The 22,856-nt window shown below is 40.0% G+C and overlaps 1 protein-coding gene across 2 annotated transcripts; it reads left to right on the top strand.

Moving 5' to 3' along the window:
• The first annotated feature begins 474 nt into the window (after positions 1-474).
• On the top strand, positions 475-21,139 carry ptbp2b (polypyrimidine tract binding protein 2b). Of its 2 annotated transcripts, XM_017722253.2 has the most exons (15): positions 475-591; positions 2,012-2,042; positions 2,172-2,232; positions 3,125-3,297; positions 3,499-3,642; positions 4,214-4,375; positions 4,617-4,727; positions 5,121-5,319; positions 10,138-10,197; positions 14,162-14,277; positions 17,011-17,044; positions 17,580-17,672; positions 18,151-18,367; positions 18,881-18,958; positions 20,754-21,139. In XM_017722253.2, exons 1-15 carry the CDS (start codon positions 584-586, stop codon positions 20,881-20,883), a joined length of 1,617 nt encoding a protein of 538 aa, XP_017577742.1. In that variant the 5' UTR covers positions 475-583; the 3' UTR covers positions 20,884-21,139. The 2 variants fall into 2 exon arrangements, with proteins under 2 accessions (XP_017577742.1, XP_017577743.1); XM_017722254.2 differs by lacking the exon at positions 10,138-10,197.
• The last annotated feature ends 1,717 nt before the right edge of the window (positions 21,140-22,856 follow it).

Genomic DNA, 22,856 nt, shown 5'->3' with positions numbered 1-22,856 from the left:
TCCAGTCATTACCTGCTCAGAAATGTGCAATATCCATACAACTGCATGTGTAAACTGTAAATTTGTATAGTTTCTGAATTCTATTTTTATTTATTTTTTATTTTTCTGCTAACAGACGCCTTGTTTATTGATTTATTTCTGTAGTATATCTTATATTTTGTATGATGCACATCTTTGTCTACTTACTGCTCTTTATCTGCTTACTGTGTATTCTGCTGTAACCATGCAAATTTCCCCCAGTGGGATAATAAAAGTCTATCTTATCTTATCTTAAGATAAATTCAGATGGACCCTCGGACTCGCATCGATTCGGAACGCATCAGCGTGAATCGGAAAGAATCGGAGTAAACCGGAGACAATCGGAAAGAATCGCTTAGAAGCGGCATGAATCGGATAAACTCGTCACACATCGTCCAGAATCGGCGAACTCCGTAAACCCCCTCCCTCACCGCCGACGGCGCAGGCTCCATTTTGCTGCCGTTATCGTTAGTTGCTTAGCTGCGTGTCGTTCGCCTGTCGATCCGCTATTCGAGCAAAAAATAAATACATTTCAAAACGTGGAAAAGGTGCATTTTCCCCGGCAATGGACGGGTAAGTGAAAAATACTGCATAAATGTTAGGAAAGGGCTGTTCTTACGTTTCAGTTTGTTATGAAAAAAGGACTTTTAAGGCGCCTTCGCTTCCATTGTCTGCTGAACTAGAAGGCCGAGGCTGCTAACACGGCTAACAGACCGATGCAGAACAATAACGTTAGCTACCTTTGGAAATGCGAGGAAACGATTGGATTTGGAAACAGATATAAACGATTGAATGTACATGCAGTTCATAAAAAAACATGTCGTGGAGATTCTTAAGGTAACCAAACGAAATTAGGAGGCTGAGGTTGGATTTGTAACCGCCAGCATCTTGTTCGCCTTGTCCCGTTCCACCTTAAATGGTGCAGCAGCTAACCTAACTAGCTAACTATGCTAGCTAGCTATTACAACGCTAGCTAGCTATTACAGCGCCTGAGGTGCCACAATGTAACTGCTGCACCGTTTAAGGTGGGACGGGAAAAAAACGAAGATGGTGGTGACGAATAGAAACAAAATGCAGCAAGTTTATGAGAATTAGTAGCTAAGAACATTGTCAGTCTTTAATCCTCGGGGCTTGATAATAAGTTGATGAGATAAATCGTGAACATTAGAGCAGAAAAAACACTAAAATAACGTTACATATTGATGAACGTAAAACATTTAAAATGTAATCTAGCTACGAGCACGACTGGAAACAATCTAACTAGAGGGGAACTCCACCAACTTTCAAATTTCCGAAGAATTCAGTCTTTGAGATGTAAACAAAGACATTCAGAGTGGTTTGATGTGAAATGATTAATTGTAGATAAACTTACTGACTCACAGTGGTGGTGATAGAAGCCAGTGGTCACCATGATTACAACACCAATATGTATCAGTTTTATTGACTATCCAAAGCCCCCAGTGAACCCACCCGTGTCTTAAGGGATTTTAGACTTAATGTTGCTGATGGGGTCTAAAATAGTCATGAATCTGAAAAACTATAAGTGGTCTTTGGGGACTGCTTTGCCTTGCAACCCCCTGCATGCACCCCTCCACCATAAAAGGGTTCAAATGAATTGAAGCCAAAACTTTATCTCAGGAGTGTGGTAAAACAGTGTCTCTCACTATTCATAACTATTTCTTTTAGTAACTTTCTGTGAGGGAGCTTGCAGAGGCATTAGACTCTTCAGACGTGTGGATCCTGTCACCACCGCTGTGAACAGCTCTGTTTCTGTAGAACAGAGCACTTCACACCGAACTACTCTGGATGACTTTGTTCACAGAGTTTTCGAAAAATCGGTGGAGTTCCCCTTTCACTGTTAGTTCAAAGCAGATCGAACAAAGTTTGTTAGCTTCTGAGCTAGCAGTGCTAATATGCAAGAGCATTTGTCATACAAAGATGTTCGATTGCAGCAAATCATATAATTCAAATTGTGTGTGTTTCCCTCCATTAGCATTGCTAGTGATGTTGCAGTTGGCGTAAAGGTAAGAACCTGGATTATCGAATTACTTCTTGTTCATCTCATCTGTGTTTTTGAGGTGATCTGATGTGTTGAAGTGGATGAATAGATTCTCTTTCTTACTTGCCGCTTTATCTTCCCTCTTTTCTCTTAGAGAACTTCAGATGAGTTGTTGTCTGGCAGTCTCTACAACAGTCCCAACTCTTCAGTCACTGGTAAGGATGGGAAATGCGTTAATATGGTAAAATAGACTTGTCTAATGAGGTGTACTATGTAAGCTCGTTCTTGCCAGCCAGATGAGAAAAATATCACAAATGTCTTTTCTTTTTTTTTTTCCATTCCCTTTTTCTGGCAATAAGTCAACTTTGACTAATTTTCTCAATATTTTGACTTGTTTAGTATCTCAGAATGCCTTTTTTTATTTTGACCTAGTATCTCAAAATATTCACTTAATATCTCAATTACTTATTGTCTTGAAAATGTTGACTTAATATCTCATTGTTTTAGTGTCTTGAAACGACGTTTTTAAAATTTTGGCTTGATGACTAACAATGACTTTTCTCAAGATTTTGAGTTGAGAAAATTGACATACTGTGTTGAAATAATGTTATGAAGTAATTATTTCAGATGAGTGAGTCAGTTTTTAGTGTTGTTGTTTTGACATATAACAACAATGTAAGAAAATTGATATTCTAAGTCATTTTTTTAAGAGAGCCACCCCTATTGCTGCCACCAACACAAAAAAAGAAGAAGAAAAATGTAGGCAGTTTATATATACACATAATATTTCTCCCTCCCTCTTCTACTGGCCAGGAATGGCTTTTCAGAATACAATAACCAGCTTTTCAGTGATGACCTTTTTTACTGGCTATTTTACCTTTAGTCTGCTGTTTTAGTTTGCATACTCCACCATCAGCAAGTACATATATAAATGTGTAACAGACACGCAATAATATGAACAAAGATTCAATGCAGTTATGTCTTGAAAACCGGACCTCTAGTAGTTAGTTTTAATGCAGATTTGTCATTTTTGGGAATTATGATGTCTAAAAACATCAAAAAAGTCTCACTCTTTATGCATAATCTCAACCAAACCTCATTTCACAGCTAATGGAAGTGACAGCAAAAAACTGAGGGTGGAGGACAGCATGGACAGCCCGCCTTCCAGAGTCATTCACATCCGTAAACTTCCAAATGAAGTTTCTGAGACAGAGGTCATTGCCCTGGGCCTGCCCTTCGGGAAAGTCACCAACATCCTGATGCTGAAAGGCAAGAATCAGGTATGTGAGAGCGAAATGAATTTTGAGAAGCATTTGTAATGCAAATGTTATTCCAAGGGCACAGAGTAAAAAGGTTGAATATATAAAACGTTTTTTCTGCGGTTAACCGTTTTAAAGCTTTTTTTGACCATTTGGTCAAGGCTAAGGGCAGCAGTTTTGCTCACCTTGAATATTTATTCTCTCCCCCACTCTGGCCTGCAGGCGTTCCTGGAGCTTGGAACAGAAGAAGCGGCAGTGACTATGGTGAACTACTATACGGCAGTGACGCCTCAAGTGCGAAATGTCCCTGTATTCATCCAGTACTCCAATCACAAAGAGCTCAAGACTGACAGTGCTCTCAATCAGGTTAGCAAACATGGCCCTCATCATTTTAATACCCATCAAATCTAGACCAGAAGTAGATGTAATGTGGAAAGAATCGCCAGCTTTGTTTGTGAGGATTTATTTATTTATTTATTTTTATTCTTTTCCTTGAAGCTAAATGAGCTGCAGAAGTCTAGGGGTGGGTTTTAGGGGGAGCTCATCTGCTTCAGTGACTGTTTTCGCCTCAGTTTAGCAGCAGAAGTTTAACAGATTGTCTCCATATGTGTATTCTTGTTACAAGATCACATTTGTACCCATACAGCTACACTAGTGCTCGTATAGGCTTATAACATAAGCAAGGGGAAGTCATACAAATGCTGTGTTTAATAACTGAAATCTGGCGGCAAATATGTGTAGAAGATTAATTAACAATGCTAAAACTAACAGACAGAGTCAGCATGAATAGGAAATCCAAGTACAGTTTCTTCCAGTACTATCTACAGTGTTTAAATGCTTTTGAGGTTCTCTGAGCTAAAATGATGAAGGGGAGATGAAAACACTGCTCTAGAGTGGAAGTCTAAGTATGTTTCTGTTCTTTTTCTGCTCTACCCAGCGGGCCCAGGCTGTGCTGCAGGCAGTTTCCGCTGTCCAGGAAGGTGGATCTCCAAGCTCAGACACTGCAAGGGATGGTGTTTTAACACCTGCACCCAGCCCAGTCCTGCGTATAATCATCGACAACATGTTCTACCCAGTCACCCTGGATGTCTTGCAGCAGGTCGCTGCTCCACACGCATTTGCCTAGAGATTAAAAATTAACCCCTTAAACAAGAAAAACACTTCTTCTTCATTGTCATGACTATATAACATACCTATTGGTTTCACAGGAGTTACTATAACATTCATGGTGTTATAACAAATAATAAACCTTGAGTTTTATTAACTAGGGCATGCAAGCTTTCTCGATGGAAACTGCAACCACTGACATCATGTCTTTATCTTTCCATTTTCACTTTTAGATCTTCTCCAAATTTGGCACTGTCATGAAGATTATTACATTCACTAAAAACAATCAGTTCCAGGCACTGCTGCAGTTCAGTGATCCAGTCAATGCCCAGCAGGCCAAACTGGTGAGTGACAGCTTGGGTCTTGAGTCAGTTGAAGTAAATGTAACTCTACAATGAAACACTGGTTTTAGAATAAGTACAAAAACATAAATACAAGAGTTTTTAGTTTCTAAAAAGTGCATTAAGTTTTCTTTTAAAACATGTCACCGTAATATGTGCTTAATGCCTAGATGGTAAACTGCATTACCTTTCATTTCTTTTTCTTAGATGCCTAAGACTTTCACGCAGTATTGTATATATTAGATCTTATATAGACTTTTTTTTCATAATCATCATTAATGGGCAACTAATTATAGCAGATATACAGTTCCGTACTTTCAGAGTTAATTTGCAGGGCTGTCTTAGTTCTGTGATGTAGCACAATAAACATCTTGCATCTTTCATCACTATCTGAAGTCCCTGGATGGACAGAACATCTACAACTCCTGTTGCACCCTGCGCATCGACTTCTCCAAGCTGGTCAACCTGAACGTGAAGTACAACAACGACAAGAGTCGAGACTACACCAGGCCGGAGCTGCCGGCAGGGGACGGCCAGCCTCCTGTAGATCCGGCGATGGCCGCTGCGCTCAGCAAAGACTCCACCTCGCTGCTCGGTAAGGCTTAACACAGTCAGTGAGTTCTGATGTATATTAAATCTGTGACTTTACAATGAGTCGATCCAGTCACAGATCGTAAGGAAATAATTAAGTGGATAATGAAATCTCAGATTTTCTTACAATTTGAATTGATTTGGTTACTTTGGAATGATTTTGAATTATTTTAATGAATGCACAAGATTTAACAGTGTGTTCGGAGGCTATGAGCTATTTGGCCTCATTTGAAAATATCCTGGGAAGTAGATTTTTTGGCAAAAGGTGAGCATATACTGGGCTGCGCGATAAATTTGACGTAATTAGATTTGAGAAATCTAGTTTTAGAATCCCAATAAGTTTTGACACCTGCTCTCCTACACGGGGAGTGAGCAACTTAACCATTTGTCCATACAGCCAATACAGTAAGAGGCTGCTGTCACAACAAACGTGCATGACTATAAGAAGCGTTTTAGGGAATTAACTCTGTTTGTCTTTCTATGCCAGTTTAGAAAATAAAGATATATGTTTATACATATCTTGTATTATAGGTCTATGTAGAATATAAAAAAGATATATTAAGTAATGTTTGTAGTCTGTTCAAAAAAGCTGTTCAGGGAACTAAGCTGGGGTTTTTTTCCATGACCGCTTGTAAGTAAGTGTGTTATAAGTAGTGTAGTTACTTAGGCAAACTATTTGAAGTTTTTTTTCCTGTGGTCATATGATTATACAACAGCGTTATCAAACACGTTTATCTTCATATTGTGCACCCCTAGCATTGAATGTTGTTTTAATTGAATGTAACAATCCAAAATCAACAACTTGATACAGATTGATTTATCTTGCTTTGTAATTTTTACATCCCTGATGTGCATCAGTGGTCAGCAGTGCACATAACTTGATTCTGGTACTTCTTTCAAGCTTCTCTTTAGCAGATTCCCATCTTCCTAAATATTCACTTGTTTTAGCTCCCTTATGCATCGGGTGGTAGTGGTTTTGGGGAGGGGGGGGGGGTATCAGACAACAACAAAGCGCTTTGAAACCAGTTGGTGTGTAACAGACGGTGTAAGAGCTCAATAAAAAACTGCTCACTGGTAGCTCATACTTAGATTTGTTGTTTATTTACTGTTCAAATTAGGGATGCACCGATTCATTGCTGGTACTGATCTAGATCTAATCTAGCTGTTTGTAGTTTTTGATGCACATTTGAAAAGATGCATTAAACACAGAGAACCAGACAGCCAAGTAGATTTGACAGCTCTCCCATTGATTTCCCATCTATCTGTACTAATCTCTCCAAATGTCTAAGTCTGTTTACACTACCTGTACCACTAATAACTAGTTAAATTATGACCAAAGTTAGGGTTTTTTTGTATTTGTGGAGAATGATGGCTTCTACGTTTAAAACAGTTCTTTCATATTCACAGAAATCACTTGTTCAGTGTACAAGTTCTTGGCCAAATTTGAATTTGCCGACTGAAGGAACAAAAGCAAAGATCAGAATTATGGCAAAGTGAATTATGATGATATATTGTGGGGGGGGGGGGGGGGTCACAATACTTGAAAGATACGTTTTTCAGGTATTTGATAAATAACAGTCCAAATGCCCCAGCAGTGCCACATTCCAACAAAAAATTTAAAGTACAAAGCTACAGAGCGCATGGATTTTTATTTAGCTTGTGACATACTGTCCTGTATATGTATACTACATGTTGTAACAATGTTTTACATCCAGTTGTGTAAATTCAGTTTGTATAAATTATCTTAAAGAAGCATAGTTAAGTTACTACTCTGCAGCCTATACTGTCTAAAGCTCAAAGCACTTTATTTCTTGTAGTGTTCTAATTTGTTTAATGTATGTTTATTTATATATTTATTTAATATAAGTATGATTTAAGATTAATAATATGAGTAAGAGTTGCAGTCTTATAAATTTTCACACTACAAAATCATATTTATGTTAAATGAATTTTGGCCCCAAATATCGGTTATTGATGTCCTCGATAAACTGATAATCTGTATCGGTGTTGGCCCTAAAACAAACCTCTATCGGTTGACCCCAAGACAAGGTCTAGAATGGTTGATGTAAAATGGTTCACTGTAGAGGAACTTACAGACTTGGATTTGTGTGCAGTGGTGGTGATGAGCACCATGGGTAACAATGAATACAACACAAATACAGCCATTTTATTTATGTCAGTGCTTACTCGATGCCTAAAATGTAGAGAACGTTTTGGTTGTGAAATTATATGTATGTTATTTCCACCAAACTACACCAATGCAGTATTAGTCAATATGCAGAAAGAATTCAAGTTCTTGTCTGTGGCTGTTTTGCAAATATTTACCCAACAACAAACAGTACAAAATCACCCTGGAAGAAACAAAAAGCTCAGTTAAGCGAAGTTCATCACCCCGACATCAGAAATCGACTACAACACACAATGCGCTTTGCCAGAAGAAATGAAAATTGGCTAAGTACGGCATGCGCATTTCAAGTGCACTTATTCGGGCCAGTTGGCTTCTCTTATCTCTTCTCTTATTCAGATGGAAACAGTATGTTCAGTAGTATGAAAGTCTTACCAGTTCTCTTGCATGATGGGAAGAGTTTTACTGATGTACGTATACATTGATTAGGCATGAGAAAGCAGGCAAAAAAAACTTCACGCTATTACCTTGCCATGCCTGACAAATCATCTAGAAACATTTTTTCTTCTCACACTTCATCTCTCCTCCACTGAAACTTGTTCAGGAACATGGAAGCTTTGTGCTGTATCAAGAGCGGCAAACAGGGCTGGTTTCGATTCCAGAAGACAGCTTTTTTTTGTTTGTTCTCCAGAGCAGGTACTTTTCCACAGGCTGGGAACCACTGGGGTTTGTCTCTGGTCACGAGTTGTGCAGCCAGTTAGTATAAACCAGGGAGGTGGGCATAAGTGGCTCCAGTGTCTCATGCTGCTCTTGTACTGCCCTGTTGTGGCTCCACAGCCACATTTTCTAGGTGAAAATAAGATGATTCTTCTTTGCAGTAAAGCAAAGCTCTTTTTTGCTCATTCTAACACAGTTTTAACAATAAACGATCTTAAATGCTGGGGTTAATATGTAACTTCTAGTTTGGCAACTTTTTTCTCTGCAGATTGTTGCACAGGCTGCTGGTCACCATAGCAGCACAGACAACAATCTTGTCTTGCCAGTAGCAACCTCGTAAAACATCTAATGCTAAGAGACATTTTACGAGAAACTATACTATTCTTACGGAAAAGTTTCCTGCTGGACATCCAAGAAAAGCGGCTAAAGCTTAAAGCAGAGAAAAGTAAGCCTGTGTTTTTCTAAAGATTATATTTTTTAGTTTATACTAACACATCACCATATACTGAGACATTTACAGCCAAGATTTGAAAATGGATATCAAATGTTGTGGATCCCAAGGTGGTTTGGTTTTTGTCGAAAGGACAGAGTGGCTCTTCTTAACATTTGGGTTGGAGGAGTCAGTAGATTCAAGTCCCGCTCAGCATGAATGCAGAGGGTGAGATTTAATATAGTGTACTGTCATATATGCCCATGTAGAGACAATGTTGAAAAATGGAGTGTTAAGTTGAAGGCTTTATAAATTGACACAAAACAGCAAAAAAGTAATAACCGACATTTATTAGACAGCTAACATGTGCTGGCCTGCTAGTGTTAGCTGACACTACTTAGTTAATGTGGTAGTAAGGCAATACTCAACTTAATTTGAATACTCATATCACTTTTTTAATGTTTGTTGTCAGGGGAAGACAAAGAAAATATAGAGGCTAAAAGTATTGTTTTTATATTTAAACAAGGTTGTAAAATGTTGGTTTTACTCATTTGTAAAACATTTGTCTCCTATGTTGCTAACTACTGTAGTTGATGTCTAGAAACAAGGATATTTTTAAATAAAAGACAAGGTATTTCTCTGACAAGTTAACATGGTGCATCATCCCACGAGGAGAAAAAGAAGACATCAGCATCCAATGCTGTATTTCTATATTCTTTTAGTGTTGGGTCATTTGCTCTTTCGGCTATTTTAATTACTAAAACTTGTTTTTAGGTTTCTCCAGTGTTTTCGTCTTACACATGAACCTAGAGCCCTAGGCCACTTTTGGCCGCCACTTGTTTTTTAACCAAATATCTGTTCATTAAGTCTTATGAATTCTCTAAAATCAAAATTAGAGAGAATGAACATCCCTAATTGGTAGCCAGTGTTGCTCCAAGCAGTTTTGCATCGCTCAAAATCAGTGTTTTGCTGCATTTGGTGGTTGGTGTAATGTAACACCTTTGCCTTCTAGTCTCTTTGGGCTGGGGTTCAGTCCCCCAACTAGGCCTGCACGTGTACACTATACCAATAGGAGTCCTTGGGCAAGACTCCTAATGCTACCTTCGCCTACCTGTGACCAAATTGTAAGTCCCTCCGGATAAGAGTGTCTGCTAAATGCTGTAAGTGTAAATTTGCATTGCTACACTTAATTTGTATAATAGATAATGGTTTCCATGCCTTGCTTGATCTTCCTCTCTTGGGAATTTTAGTCTTAGTTCAAAAGTATTTTAGTGCTAATAAGTAGGAATAGTTTAGAACCTGCATAGATATTGACCCTATTTTTAATAGAAATGCAGATAACTAAGTGTAATTGATGAGCTATAGATGTTAATACTCTTCATACAGTGAATCCATAACTGCCGAAGCTGATTTTAATCTATATTGGCCAACGTTAATGTGTCGATTTACGTATCGGTGCATCCCTAATTAAATTTTCAGAGCTCATTAGAGTCCCTGGCCCTCCGTTCCTATCTGATCGCGTACGACTTTTACTCTACACACTCTCCTAGGTACTCCATCCGGAATGGTAACTTCCTACTCTAGTGCTGGAGCTTTGCCATCTTCTCTAGGTACCTATGCTTCTGTTATCTACTGTTTCTCTCTTTCTCTCTTTTTTTTCCTTTCTTAACCCTTCTGTGTTCTTTCCTTCTCTTGGAGGAAAGAGCCTCTTTGCCAGTGCTGTCAGAATTGGCGGGGCTTTCTCTACTGAAACAGCTCCATCCATTTGTCCTGACTTGTTGGATTCTCGTGGTTGCTCTTTTCTGCAGAGCGCTAATCAGAAGGCACAGCAATAAGCCCTACCATTCTGCATTGTGGCCTTGATGTGAGGGATTGACCCATGTTTGTAATGAGACACTGCCTTTCAGACAGACTGGCCAATCAATCTACCTCATAAAGCTCCACCCTGATAAAGAAGTGTGGCTGCTGGACTGCACAGCGACAGCGAGAGGGAGGAAAGGCCTGGTGATATTTTTAGGGTCCGGCCGATCTGAGCGTTTTGTCAGTGATGCAGAGTTTAAATAACCAAAAATTCTCATAGTCAAAAATTGAACTGATATAACTAAACAGCCTATTAGTGGCTGATGCAATTCTCAGTTGTCAAATTTCTTAAATAAACAGCAGAAACTCAAAGGAAATAATAGAAATATTGACTAGCGTAGGTAGTGTGTGTAAAGAATAATATTGTAATGCTTCAGCATTCTCTCTGATTTCTCGGGTTTCTGCTCAGTAGCTCTACTTTTATTGCCAGTTCTCTCCTTCTTTTTGTATGTTAAGGTGACGTTTGTTTTAACCTGAATACTTTGCGTTCAAATTAACTGGCTCTGCCTATATTGATTTTACAGAACAAATAACTAGGAAGCGATATCTGCTTTTTCAGCTTTATTAATTTATTGTTTATACTTTATGTACTCATATATATCTATATATCACTGCTTAAAAAAAATAAAGGGAACACTCAAATAACACATCCTAGATCTGAATGAATGAAATATTCTCATTGAATACTTTGTTCTGTTCAAAGTTGAATGTGCTGACAACAAAATCACGCAAAAATCATCAATGGAAATCAAATTTATTAATAGGCCTGGCTTTTCACACAAAATTAAAGTGGAAAAACACACTACAGGCTGATCCAACTTTGATGTAATGTCCTTAAAACAAGTCAAAATGAGGCTCAGTATTGTGTGTGGCCTCCACGTGCCTGTATGACCTACCTACAACGCCTGGGCATGCTCCTGATGAGGTGGCCGATGGTCTCCTGAGGGATCTCCTCCCAGACCTGGACTAAAGCATCCGCCAACTCCTGGACAGTCTGTGGTGCAACATGGCATTGGTGGATGGAGCGAGACATGATGTCCCAGATGTGCTCAATCGGATTCAGGTCTGGGGAACGGGCGGGCCAGTCCATGTGGGTCCAGCCACATGAGGTCTAGCATTGTCCTGCGTTAGGAGGAACCGAGGGCCAACCGCACCAGCATATGGTCTCACGAGGGGTCTCAGGATCTCATCTTGGTACCTAATGGCAGTCAGGCTACCTCTGGCGAGCACATGGAGGGCTGTGTGGCCCTCCAAATGCCACCCCACACCATTACTGACCCACTGTCAAACCGGTCATGCTGAAGGATGTTGCAGGCAGCAGATCACTCTCCATGGCGTCTCCAGACTCTGTCACGTCTGTCACATGTGCTCAATGTGAACCTGCTTTCATCTGTGAAGAGCACAGGGCACCAGTGGCGAATTTGCCAATCCTGGTGTTCTCTGGCAAATGCGTCCTGCTCGGTGTTGGGATGTGAGCACAACCCCCATCTGTGTATGTCGGGCCCTCATACCATCCTCATGGAGTCGGTTTCTAACTGTTTGTGCAGACACATGCACATTTGTGGCCTGCTGGAGGTCATTTTGCAGGGCTCTAGTGCTCCTCCTGTTCCTCCTTGCACAAAGGTGGAGGTAGTGGTCCTGCTGCTGGGTTGTTGCCCTCCTACGGCCTCCTCCATGTCTCCTGGTGTACTGGCCTGTCTCCTGGTAGCGCCTCCAGCCTCTGGACACTATGCTGACAGACACAGCAAACCTTCTTGCCACAGCTCGCATTGATTTGCCATCCTGGATGAGCTGCACTACCTGAGCCACTTGTGTGGGTTGTAGAGTCTGTCTCATGCTACCACGAGTGTGAAAGCACCACCAACATTCAAAAGTGACCAAAACATCAGCCAGAAAGCAGAAAGGTACTGAGAAGTGGTCTGTGGTCCCCACCTGCAGAACCACTCCTTTATTGAGTGGGTCTTGCTAATCGCCAATGATTTCCACCTGTTGTCTATTCCATTTGCACAACAGCTGTGAAATTGATTGTCAATCAGTGTTGCTTCCTAAGTGGACAGTTTGATTTCACAGTTTGATTTACTTGAAGTTATATTGTGTTGTTTAAGTGTTCCCTTTATTTTTTTGAGCAGTGTGTGTATATATTATATATGGATGTGTATTCTGAATATCTGACGGTTGTATTGGCCAGCTACTACAGTACCGTGCAAAATTCCAGTCAAAACAGCTATTAAGCAGATTTTTATTGGAAAACTCCCAAAAATTGCTTGAAAAGAATGGAAGCTGGGATAAATTCTAATGCCAGACTTTCATATGTATTAAATACAGTTTACTGTTCTGTGCAGAAGTGTCAGCACATTTGTCTTGGCAATTATGCTTTTTGCCAGATAAATCAACATAACTTTGTTTATATATATATATATATATATATATATATATATATATATAAACGCAGTAAAAAGTACCAAGAATCTCCTGTTGGCATTTTATGAGGTAGATTGAAGAAGAAAGTTGGCTTCCAGATTTCACCTGTATTGCCTCCAGTCATCACAGGGATTTATTAAATTCCATCCACAGCACATTTAGTATACCATAATGAAGTATTAATTAACCAAACCAGTTCATTTTAGTTAGCCTAATACTGGCCTTCCTCTGTGAGAGGTCTGGAAATGATTAAAAAACACTGACATTTATAAAATCACTGTACATTGTAGCAATATTGTGATTTTCTGAGCAAATAAACTCCTTGTGCCCAGATAAGCAGCATTTTAAACCAGATTTTCACAGGTGGCTAAAACTTTTGCACAGCACTGTTTGTTTTCTGGCTTTTGGCCTGATGCTGTGAAAATAATAGCTTCTACTTATGGGCTAGAAATGAAAGGTGGTCTCTGTTTTTGCACAGTTCTGTGTTTCCGTCGGCCCCTAGTGTTTATCTGGGTGTTTTCTTCCTGAATGGCAGTCTGTGTGAAACTGAGTCAGTGGTGTGCGTAGCTCTCTGTATGAAGTGTGTGTTGGATGCGGTTTGGCCGGCAGGGTTGTGGTGGTCTGTACGTGTGCTTGGCAGCGCTGGTGGGCTGCATGGCCGGAGCTGGACTGAAGGCTGAGGGGAGACTGCTGCAGGTTTACTGGAGTCTGAATGACCGACTGACTGATACTGAACTATTTATCTCTCTCTTTTTTGTCTCCATTTGTTTCTCTTTCTCTCTGTCTCACCCTCTTCTTTCTCAATCTCTCACGTTCTTCCACTTTCTTCTTCTGCCCCTTCTCACACATGCACTCTTTCTCACTTTCTTTCATTTTCCTTCCTTTTTCTTTGCTTTATCTCTTTCTGTCCTCCTCTCTCTCTTGCTCCCTCTTCCTCTTTCTTACTCATTTGCTTTCTCTTTTGCATTTCCCCATTTTTCCACTTTTTACCTTTTTCTTTCCTTTGTTCCGTTTCTTTATCTCTTATTTTCTCTTTGTCCTTTTTGTTTTTTACTCTCCCCACTCCCTCTATCTTTATCACTTTCTTTTCCTTTGCTTTCTCTCTCGTTCTTTTTTCTTTTTTCTCTCTTTTCTTTACGTTTTTACTTCGTTCTGTTTCCCTATTATCTCTGCGCTTCTCTCTCTCTCTCTCTCTTTCTCTCTCTCTCTCTCTCTCTCTCTCTCTCTCTCTCTCTCTCTCTCTCTCTCTCTCTCTCTCTCTCTCTCTCTCTCTCTCTCTCTCTCTCTCTGTAGGGGCTATTAGTCCTCTCAGTGCAGCGGCAGCAGCAGCGGCAGCAGCCGGCAGGGTGGCGCTGTCTGGACACTCAGGAGGCAGTGGAGTTCTACTGGCCAGCAATCTGAATGACGAGGTCAGTGCAACACACACACACACACACACACTTATCTACCTGCTCTCTCTGTTTTTCTCACCGTGTTCAGTCAGTTCTCCAGCACAGTCTGTCTCCGTACGTCTGTACGGTCATTACTGGCCCAGGCTCATTTTTGTTTTCTTGTTATTTCTTAGTTCAGAAGACCTCCTACCATTTTTCAGCATCACATTTATCATTTACAGCATCACATTAATGAAATCAGGCATAAAAACACACTGAAGTTTTATAGCAGTGGTTGCCAACCCTGGTCCTGGATACCTGCGCAGTCTGTCAAACCTGCCCAGCTAATTAACGTCTTCAGAAGTTCTTGATTGCCTAATTCAGATGCATTCGTATTAACCAAGGCGGGGGACAGGTTTGGAACTAAGATCTGTAGAAGGTAGATCTCCAGGAGGAGGGTTGGTGAGGATTTTCTAATTCAATAAGGTTCATTTTATAAGAAGTGCCCGTAGGTGAAGGTCTCGGTCAGAAATGTAAGGTTGTCACTGTTGATTTTACTAACAATTGAATGCTGATTATTTTGACAAGCAGATAATTGAGTGAACAATAACAATGCAGGTTTTTCCAAAACTCTAAAATAATTCTTCGACATGATAAACTAGGTAGCCTTTCAAAAGTATTCATGTGACAAGACTTTGTTGGCAAAAAGCATAAATGGGTGTGTTCAGGCTGTCTTTAAGTGAGAGCAGCAGGACAATATTTAAAATAGTCACGTGCAAAAGCACTCTTGAGCACCCTTGTGGAGTTACATGTTTTCTTGGTTTTCTGTGAAAATAAGTTAAAAAAATCCTCTACATGAAACTTAAATGTGACCGGTTGCTGAGTACAGTAATTTGTACTACAAACATGTAATTTGACCAGAGATGTGTAAAATTTTGTCTATGATTGTGTAGATACATTTTCTCAAACAATTATTTGTATTATTTAACACCAATTTAATAAGAAAATGTTTTTACATTGCATACGACTTTTCAGAAGAGGGACGGTTTTTCTTAATGCTGATCCTACCCCACATTTGTTTGATATAGTCTTTCTCACTTTACCTTTCTTTAATTTTTTTATTTTAACCATAACCTCACAGTAGTTAGTAGTAGTTGGTATTGGTGCCTTAGGATTGGTATCATGCTCTGAATTTTAAATCTGATGTTGAAAAATAGCAGTGTCTCACGTCAGCACTTCAGTGCCTTTTGCGTCCTCATCGGCTGCATTTGTCTCAAGTGTGACTGCTCACAGACCGATTGGTTGCTCCAAAGCTAAGGAATAATTCCATTATATAAACATTGGCACCGATAGCAAAAGACTGTAGAGTTCATCACTTGATGAACAGTGAGCAGTTGCTTGTCCCATTACTCCACCAGAGCCTGTGGGCTCAACACCGTCCTTAATGTGTTTACGTTTTTAATGTTATTTCAGTATATTTGCAGTTAGCTGGCCATTTTAGTAGGAAATGACTTTGATGTGGATGTTTTAAAGCTAATATCTGCACATTTGGGTTTGTGTTCTCTCATAAAATATACTGAAAGCATTTCTTGATGAATTTCTCGTCAAAATGGAGGGTCTCTCTGCAGTCTCTCTGTACATTCTGTGCAAGTTTTGATCACTGTCTCTCTCTCTTTCTCTCTTTCTCTCTCTCTCTCTATCTGTTTCTCTCTATCAACCTCATCTCTCTCTGCTCTTGAAGTAATATCTAACTGTCTTTTCTCTCTAAGCTGTAACTTCTCTCTCCCTCTTCCTGACGTTCCACTGCCTCTCTCTAAGCTATTCAAAGTTGGTATGAAATGTGGTAGCTCCACCCCCGCTTCATCTCTCTCACTTTTTCTCTTATTATTCTTATGATTATTATTGTTATTATTTGGTATTATATTTCTCTATCCTTGTATTTTTTTTCACCCATCATGGTTTTCTTTCCCCAAACACTCTTGTGGGTTTTGTGGTTTTAAACATGACGTGCTGTCTGTTGATGCCCATAACTCTGCAAGGTGGTTTTCATGCCCAGGACCTGCATGGCCTTTTATGTCCCAATGATAAAAACAAAATAACAAGAGGCTAGCATTCCTTTTTTTTAATCAACGCTGCCTTGCATTTCATAATCTGCCAAGCTTCAGCTACTAAAACAAGCTACCAAAGCCATTCTCTCTGCATGTCCTGTCCTTTTCCCCCCTCATTCCTATGCTGTAAGTCTATTTAAATGTGCCTTACCCACGTTTGGTCTCGGGGGACTACATTTGGCACAATTAAAGCAATGTTCGGGAGCAGAAACAAAAGGAAAGGAAAGAGAACCCTGCCATTTCTGACCAAACTCCTGCATTTCCTGTGTACTGACCTGTATTTTTTTTTTTTTTTTTTGTCCCTTCCCCAACTCCTTTTTTTTCCTTGTTTTACCCCACATTGCTTTCTACCCACTCTCCTTCCCCTATCCTACCCTTTATTACCCCTCCTTCCACCACCTGTACCCCTTCTCCCCTCCCCTCCCCTCCCTTTTATTCCCGTTCATGCTTTGTGCCTGAACACAAAAACAAACCAAACAAACAAAAACAAATGTTCCTCCTCGGACCAACTTGCCCCAATTAACTGCCTTGACCCCATGCTCCATGGTCACCTCACCATCCTGCGGGAAACCACCCTCCGTTATGGATGATCTGTTCATCTCCGCTCTACCTCGACTCTTCTCTCTTCCTGTCTTACGCTGCTTGCTCTTCTCTCCTTCTAAAGATGGTTACGCCCCAAAGTCTCTTTACCCTCTTCGGTATGTTATCGTTGGCAATCTACCTCTTTTTTTAATTTATTCTTTGTCATTTTTGTTTATTTTCTCATTTTATTATTAATATTATTTTTATTATTTCTTTTTATTTAGTTTCAACTTCAGTTAACAACAAAAAATCAGAACAGTCTTAATTTTCCAATTACTTTTTGTTCCAAATTTGAAGTTCCTATTCGTTTTTGGCTTTATTAAAGCCTGTATCTCTATCTTTGCTCTCTCTGTCTCTCCTCATATACAGCTTATCGTAATGCATGGTTAATTATTTTGCATGTAGGCTTTTGTTTTTAACTTTGCCATATCACTGAGCTCCTTTATTTGGGAGGGTTCTGTACTCTATTTTAAACACTGTTGGACTCTTTGCTGTAGATTTTTATTTTTTTTTTGGAAGTCTTCTTCACCTTTTTTTTTTCTTCATGTTCGAACTCTAAGGCCTCTAAAGCACTAACTTGTCCTTCATGGTTCACTCCTCCCTCCATCCCTCCTTTCCTCCCCTCTCCATCTGCCTCTCGCTTAACTGAAGGTGTGTATGGGGACGTGCAGCGCGTGAAGATTCTCTACAATAAGAAGGACAGCGCCCTCATCCAGATGGCAGATGGAAACCAGGCGCAGTTAGGTAGGGCTCCATCAGAAAACACGGCTCAGCCATGAACGTCTGCCTAAGCGCTCCTCTTTCATAATAACAGCAAACAGCAGCTAGACCTGAAACCTGATGTTCACGTTAGTGTGATCTATAGTTCCTCTCTATATCTGATAGATTTATGTTGTAAAAAGACTGTCTGTAGTTAAAACGCTGTGATACCTGACCCCTAACCAGTAATGGCATTTATTTCAGTACTTTTTCAGGTTGGTTGACTATATAAACGGTGTTAAACCTTTCAGAATAAACCATTAATTTCCCAGCCTGCAGCCAATAAGAACTAAAGGTAACGAAAACAGTCTGGTTAGGAAAGATGAGAGGATTGAAAATGTAAAAATGAACTGTTTTTGGTACATAAACTCGCACAAATGTTAGAGGTGGACTTGATAGAAGAAAATTAAAATACAAGTCAACACAAATATTTGACGGTGCTTGTCTCCTCGTTTTGATCCAGCCATGAGCCACCTAAACGGCCAGAAGATGTACGGAAAAATAATCCGTGTCACCCTTTCGAAACACCAGACAGTGCAGCTGCCCAGAGAAGGTCTGGACGACCAGGGCCTCACTAAAGATTTTGCAAACTCTCCACTGCACCGCTTCAAAAAGCCCGGCTCCAAGAACTTCCAGAACATCTTCCCTCCCTCCGCCACCCTCCATCTCTCCAACATCCCGTGAGTACAGACACCGCAGTGGGAGGGGGCAGCTAAATGAGCGGTGATGGAGAAACAAATGCTTCAGCAAGGAATTTGCCCAGTAATATTACATTTAATATAATTGAAATGAAAAGTTCAGAGAATATTTCTTTAGTTCTGACATTTGTAGCAGATGACTGGGCAGACTTAGCATTGACACTTCGTTGGTACCTTTTCAGGAATTGCACGAGTTACAGCCTCCATCTGCTTTTGTTATTATGCTAATACCATGTGCTGAGTACTTCAGACATAAAGCTTAAATTTGGATTCCCAAGGTTTTTCCCTTCTTTGAAAATTAATTGCTAGTATCTCTTTTGTAGCTCAGGGGCGCAGGTTAAAAATCTGAACTTGGTTAATTATGTAGTACTGTGGCTATGGAGGAGGAATTGTGGAGGGTTTTTCTTTTATTTTTTTTGGCGCTTCGCTTTGAGTGCCACTGTCTTCTCGATCCTTGCTGTGTGGAGAAATGTTGAATGCTTGTGTTTTCTGCAGTGAGGATGTGACCGAGGAGGACCTGAGACTTCTATTCTCCAACTCTGGAGGCACAGTGAAAGCCTTCAAGTTCTTTCAGTAAGAACCTTAAACTTTTTTTAATTTTTATTTTTAAGGAAAGTTTTCACGTAAAAAAAAGAGTAACTACACCTCACTGTTTTCGGCTAACTCCATCGCTGGCTCAATTTGGGAGGGGCACTGCTGCCTGTTTGGTGTGATAGTCTTGCTGTTATACTTCTATAATTGGAATCAAGCAGGTTGTTTACAGATGTGAGCAGGTTGGAGTCGTACACTACTTTACCGGTCATCATGGCACTCAACAGTAGCTGTATGGAGACTTGCAAGAATCCTCACTTAATCGGTCCATCAGGTCACCTAATTATGCGTTGAGCGTTATCAATATAAGGCTAGTTCAGTCTAAAAGGCTAAAAAGTACAATATCTACTAATACAATAACTAAGATTTGCCAATGATAACTAAATGGAACACTAAAAAACTTGCTAAATGCGATGAGACGATATGTATGGAAAAACATCCAAAAGAGCACTGATGTTCTACCTCGCTCTAGACTATGGTTTCATTTATATGAGTGCAGCGCGAGCAGAGCCGTCTCTCTACATGGCTCTGGGCACGAGTAGGGCGTCGTCAGGGGCGGATTTGCATACTGACGTCATCATACCTTGATAGGAAGACACATCATCCACGCCTATAGCAGAGTTTAACCAGAGGGGTGCTGCAGAGGTGGAACTGACCATGATAAAATTATATTTTCACATTTTGGAAAGATGGGTTCACATTTCAGGTAAGGCTGGCATATGTTATAATAATTAATAATAACAAAAATATTTATTTATATAGCACTTTTCACCCCAGTGGCAACTCACAGTGCTTTACAAGACCAGCAATGCAAAAATGGTAATAAAAGAAAGTATAAGTAATAATTTAGAATCATATAAGAAAATGACACATATCAAATGAAGGTAAACACCACAAGAGTTTTGATTAAATGTTAAGTTAAAGAGAGACGTTTTTAGATGCTTCTTAAGTTGGAACTGAGCTCCACGGTTTAGAAGCGGAAACAGAGTCTCTCCAGGTTTTCTGTATTTAACAGAATGTGTTTGTAGAAGGTCAGTATCATCATTCTGTGATGCAAGCAGTGCTGTGAGGTCATTTAGAGCCTTAAAATTTAGTATCAGAACTGTAAAATCTGTCCTGAACGATACAGACAACCAGTGCAGTTCTTCTAAAAAGGGACTGATATAATCTGTTTTGTTTTTGTTAGGATGCTGCTGCCACATTTTGTACAAATTATTTATTATTGTTACAGAAGAATGCGTTTCAGCTATTTGTGGAAAAAAAAGGTCCTAGGATGTAGTTGGCTATTTAAAATGTCTCAATAACCACACTATAATGCACTGAAACGCTAAAATGTGCCATATCTTTTGTATAGGCCACATTTATTGTTCTTTTCTATTTTATTATTACCACCCAGTAATGTTCCATGTAGCAAATAAACAAATGTGCACACATTGTTTACTAGGAACAAAGTTGTTGAACTGAGGCTCACAAACTTTTGCATGCATTTGTGTGTGTTTGTGTAAGTCTTGTGTATTTTAATCATACCAATTCAGCTACTTCTTAGTTGCTGATAAATGACCAGTACTGATCTGGAGTTCAGTGGTCAGGAGTGTCATAACATATACAAAAACATGCAGAGCTTTGGGTCTCTACAGTTGAGATTGGTAACATCTTCACTAGGATGTTCCACACAATAGGAACCAAGCTTTAGCATCAGGATTATATTGATGTGTATTAATATATTAATCAGGTGGTGGTGCAGTAACAATTAACAAATGAGTTTTGTTTATTTCAGAGACCGTAAGATGTCTTTGCTGCAGATGTCGACAGTGGAGGAGGCCATCCAGGCCCTGATCGACCTCCATAACTACGACATGGGCGGAGGCCATCGCCTCAGGGTTTCCTTCTCCAAGTCCACCATCTGAACATCTGAACATGCTCTGTAGCTGCACCGCCCCCCTCCCACCCCACCTCCCCCACTCAGTATGGAGTATAGAGCGAAATGCATCTGTATCAGTAATTCTTGAAGACCGTACCATAAACACACAGGCACAGTGCGCTCTCTCGCTCTCGCTCTCTCTCGCGCGCTCTCTCTCTCTCTCGCTCTCTCGCTCTCTCTCTCTCTCTCTCTCTCTCTCTCTCTCTCTCTCTCTCTCTCTCTCTCTCTCTCTCTCTCTCTCTCTCTCTCTCTCTCTCTCTCTCTCTCTCTCCCTCTCTCGCTCGCTCGCTCGCTCTGTCTCTCACTCTGTTTCTCTTGCTCTCATGCTTTTTTTTTGCTTTCTCCCTTGCTTGCTGTTTTCTTTCCTGATTTTTTTTTTTTTTTCATTTCTTTGTCTTTCCTTTTTCTTTCTTTCCTTTTTTTCCTTTAACTCCCCTTTCTTTTTACTTGCTTGCACTTGTTAGTTATCTGCTTTCTTTCCTGTTTTTATTCTTGCCTTTCTCTTTTTCTTTGTTTCTTTATCTGTTTTACCTTTCTGCATTTTTCTCTCTCTCTCTCTCTCTCTCTCTCTCTCTCTCTCTCTCTCTCTCTCTCTCTCTCTCTCTCTCCCTCTCTCCCTCTCTCCCTCTCTCCCTCTCCCCTCCTCTGTGTGTGTAAGACTCCTCCACTGTCGTCGTGCGTTGGGCCAGCTTTATTCCCACAACAAAAAGGTGCCTTACGTACGCAAAAACAGCGTCATCTATTTTGCATCCTCTCATACAGGCGTTAGAAGTTTAGGCACGTTCTTTTCATTTTCGTGTAAGAAGTATTTTATTAAAGTCTTTCCCTCTGACCCTGATCCATTGTTTTGTGGGATTTTAAGGACGGTACTTTATCTTTCCTGTGAAACGTATTTGAGCATTTTAAAGCCAGTTGGCTTGCTTTTTTCTTTTTCTTTTTTTTTCATGCATCACTTGCATATGAGTGACATGATTCAATGGAACGGCCACCTGCCTGGATGTGTTCTGTTTGTTTATGTGTTTTTGGAAGGGCTGTAGTGGATTTTGTTTTAGATCTGGCACTTAAAATACAGTTTAAAATTCAGTGCTGTACACACACACACACACACACACACTGTGGGCAGCGTAGTGTATAATATATTGCAGCACCTACTGTTCTAGCACTCCCAACCCTTCCTCGCTTTTTTTATTTTGTTTGTTAATTTGCAATTTTTTTAAGTGGAACTGCATGAACTGCTGGGTCTTGGCAGTAGTGAGGACAAGCTTACTGTTGCTATTGCGTATGTTTGACCAAGGTGCGTTCAGAGTCGTCATTAGCAGTTGAAAGTGACCACAAACACCCGTGGACAGATGGCAAGACAGACCACAGATTTCTAATATACAGTTACAGATTACACAAATAAATGTCATAGTTAAATGAGAAGGGGGATGAATACTAGCTGGAAAATAACCCTAAAAGGAATTGTTTGGTTGAATTTTGACTGTTTTCCCCACAAATGTAGTCAGCCAGCCAAGATCTGGGTTCTGAAGTTTGCTTCTTTAGTTTTGTACTGGAGCTACGAGGCTAATGTAGCTAACAAGTAATGGACGTGTACAGTGACCAATTAGCATTGTGCATATTGTAGGCCTAAATCATTACGCAACTGGGTCATTCTACAGAAACGTCCACTTTTTTAAATCTGTCCATATGAATCACTGGTGTTACTGGTGTTACACGTAAGAAGGGAAACGCCAGGGGCATTTTTAATGAAAAATGCATTTGACAAAACGACTGCTACAGAACATCAAACCACATCATGTCAAACTTGGGAAATCCACTAAAATATGAAATTTAGTCCATTTGAAGTCGGTCACACCCGAGCTTCATATGAAATCTTGAGTTAACGAGAAAATTTCTGATAACTGAAAAGACACAGCGGGCTTAACGTGCTTTTCTTCATAGATCTTCAGAAAACAGTAA

The sequence above is a fragment of the Pygocentrus nattereri genome, chromosome 17 (genome assembly GCF_015220715.1).
Source record: "Pygocentrus nattereri isolate fPygNat1 chromosome 17, fPygNat1.pri, whole genome shotgun sequence".
Classification (NCBI taxonomy): domain Eukaryota; kingdom Metazoa; phylum Chordata; class Actinopteri; order Characiformes; family Serrasalmidae; genus Pygocentrus; species Pygocentrus nattereri.
This window is presented reverse-complemented; position numbering and strand designations above follow the sequence as displayed.

Bases quoted from the DNA above. Each gene is read 5' to 3' on its own strand.
- ptbp2b (XM_017722253.2), top strand. The intron at 14,278-17,010 runs GTCAGTGCAACA...CTCCTTCTAAAG, and splicing joins CCAGCAATCTGAATGACGAG to ATGGTTACGCCCCAAAGTCT. The intron at 17,045-17,579 runs GTATGTTATCGT...GCTTAACTGAAG, and splicing joins AAGTCTCTTTACCCTCTTCG to GTGTGTATGGGGACGTGCAG.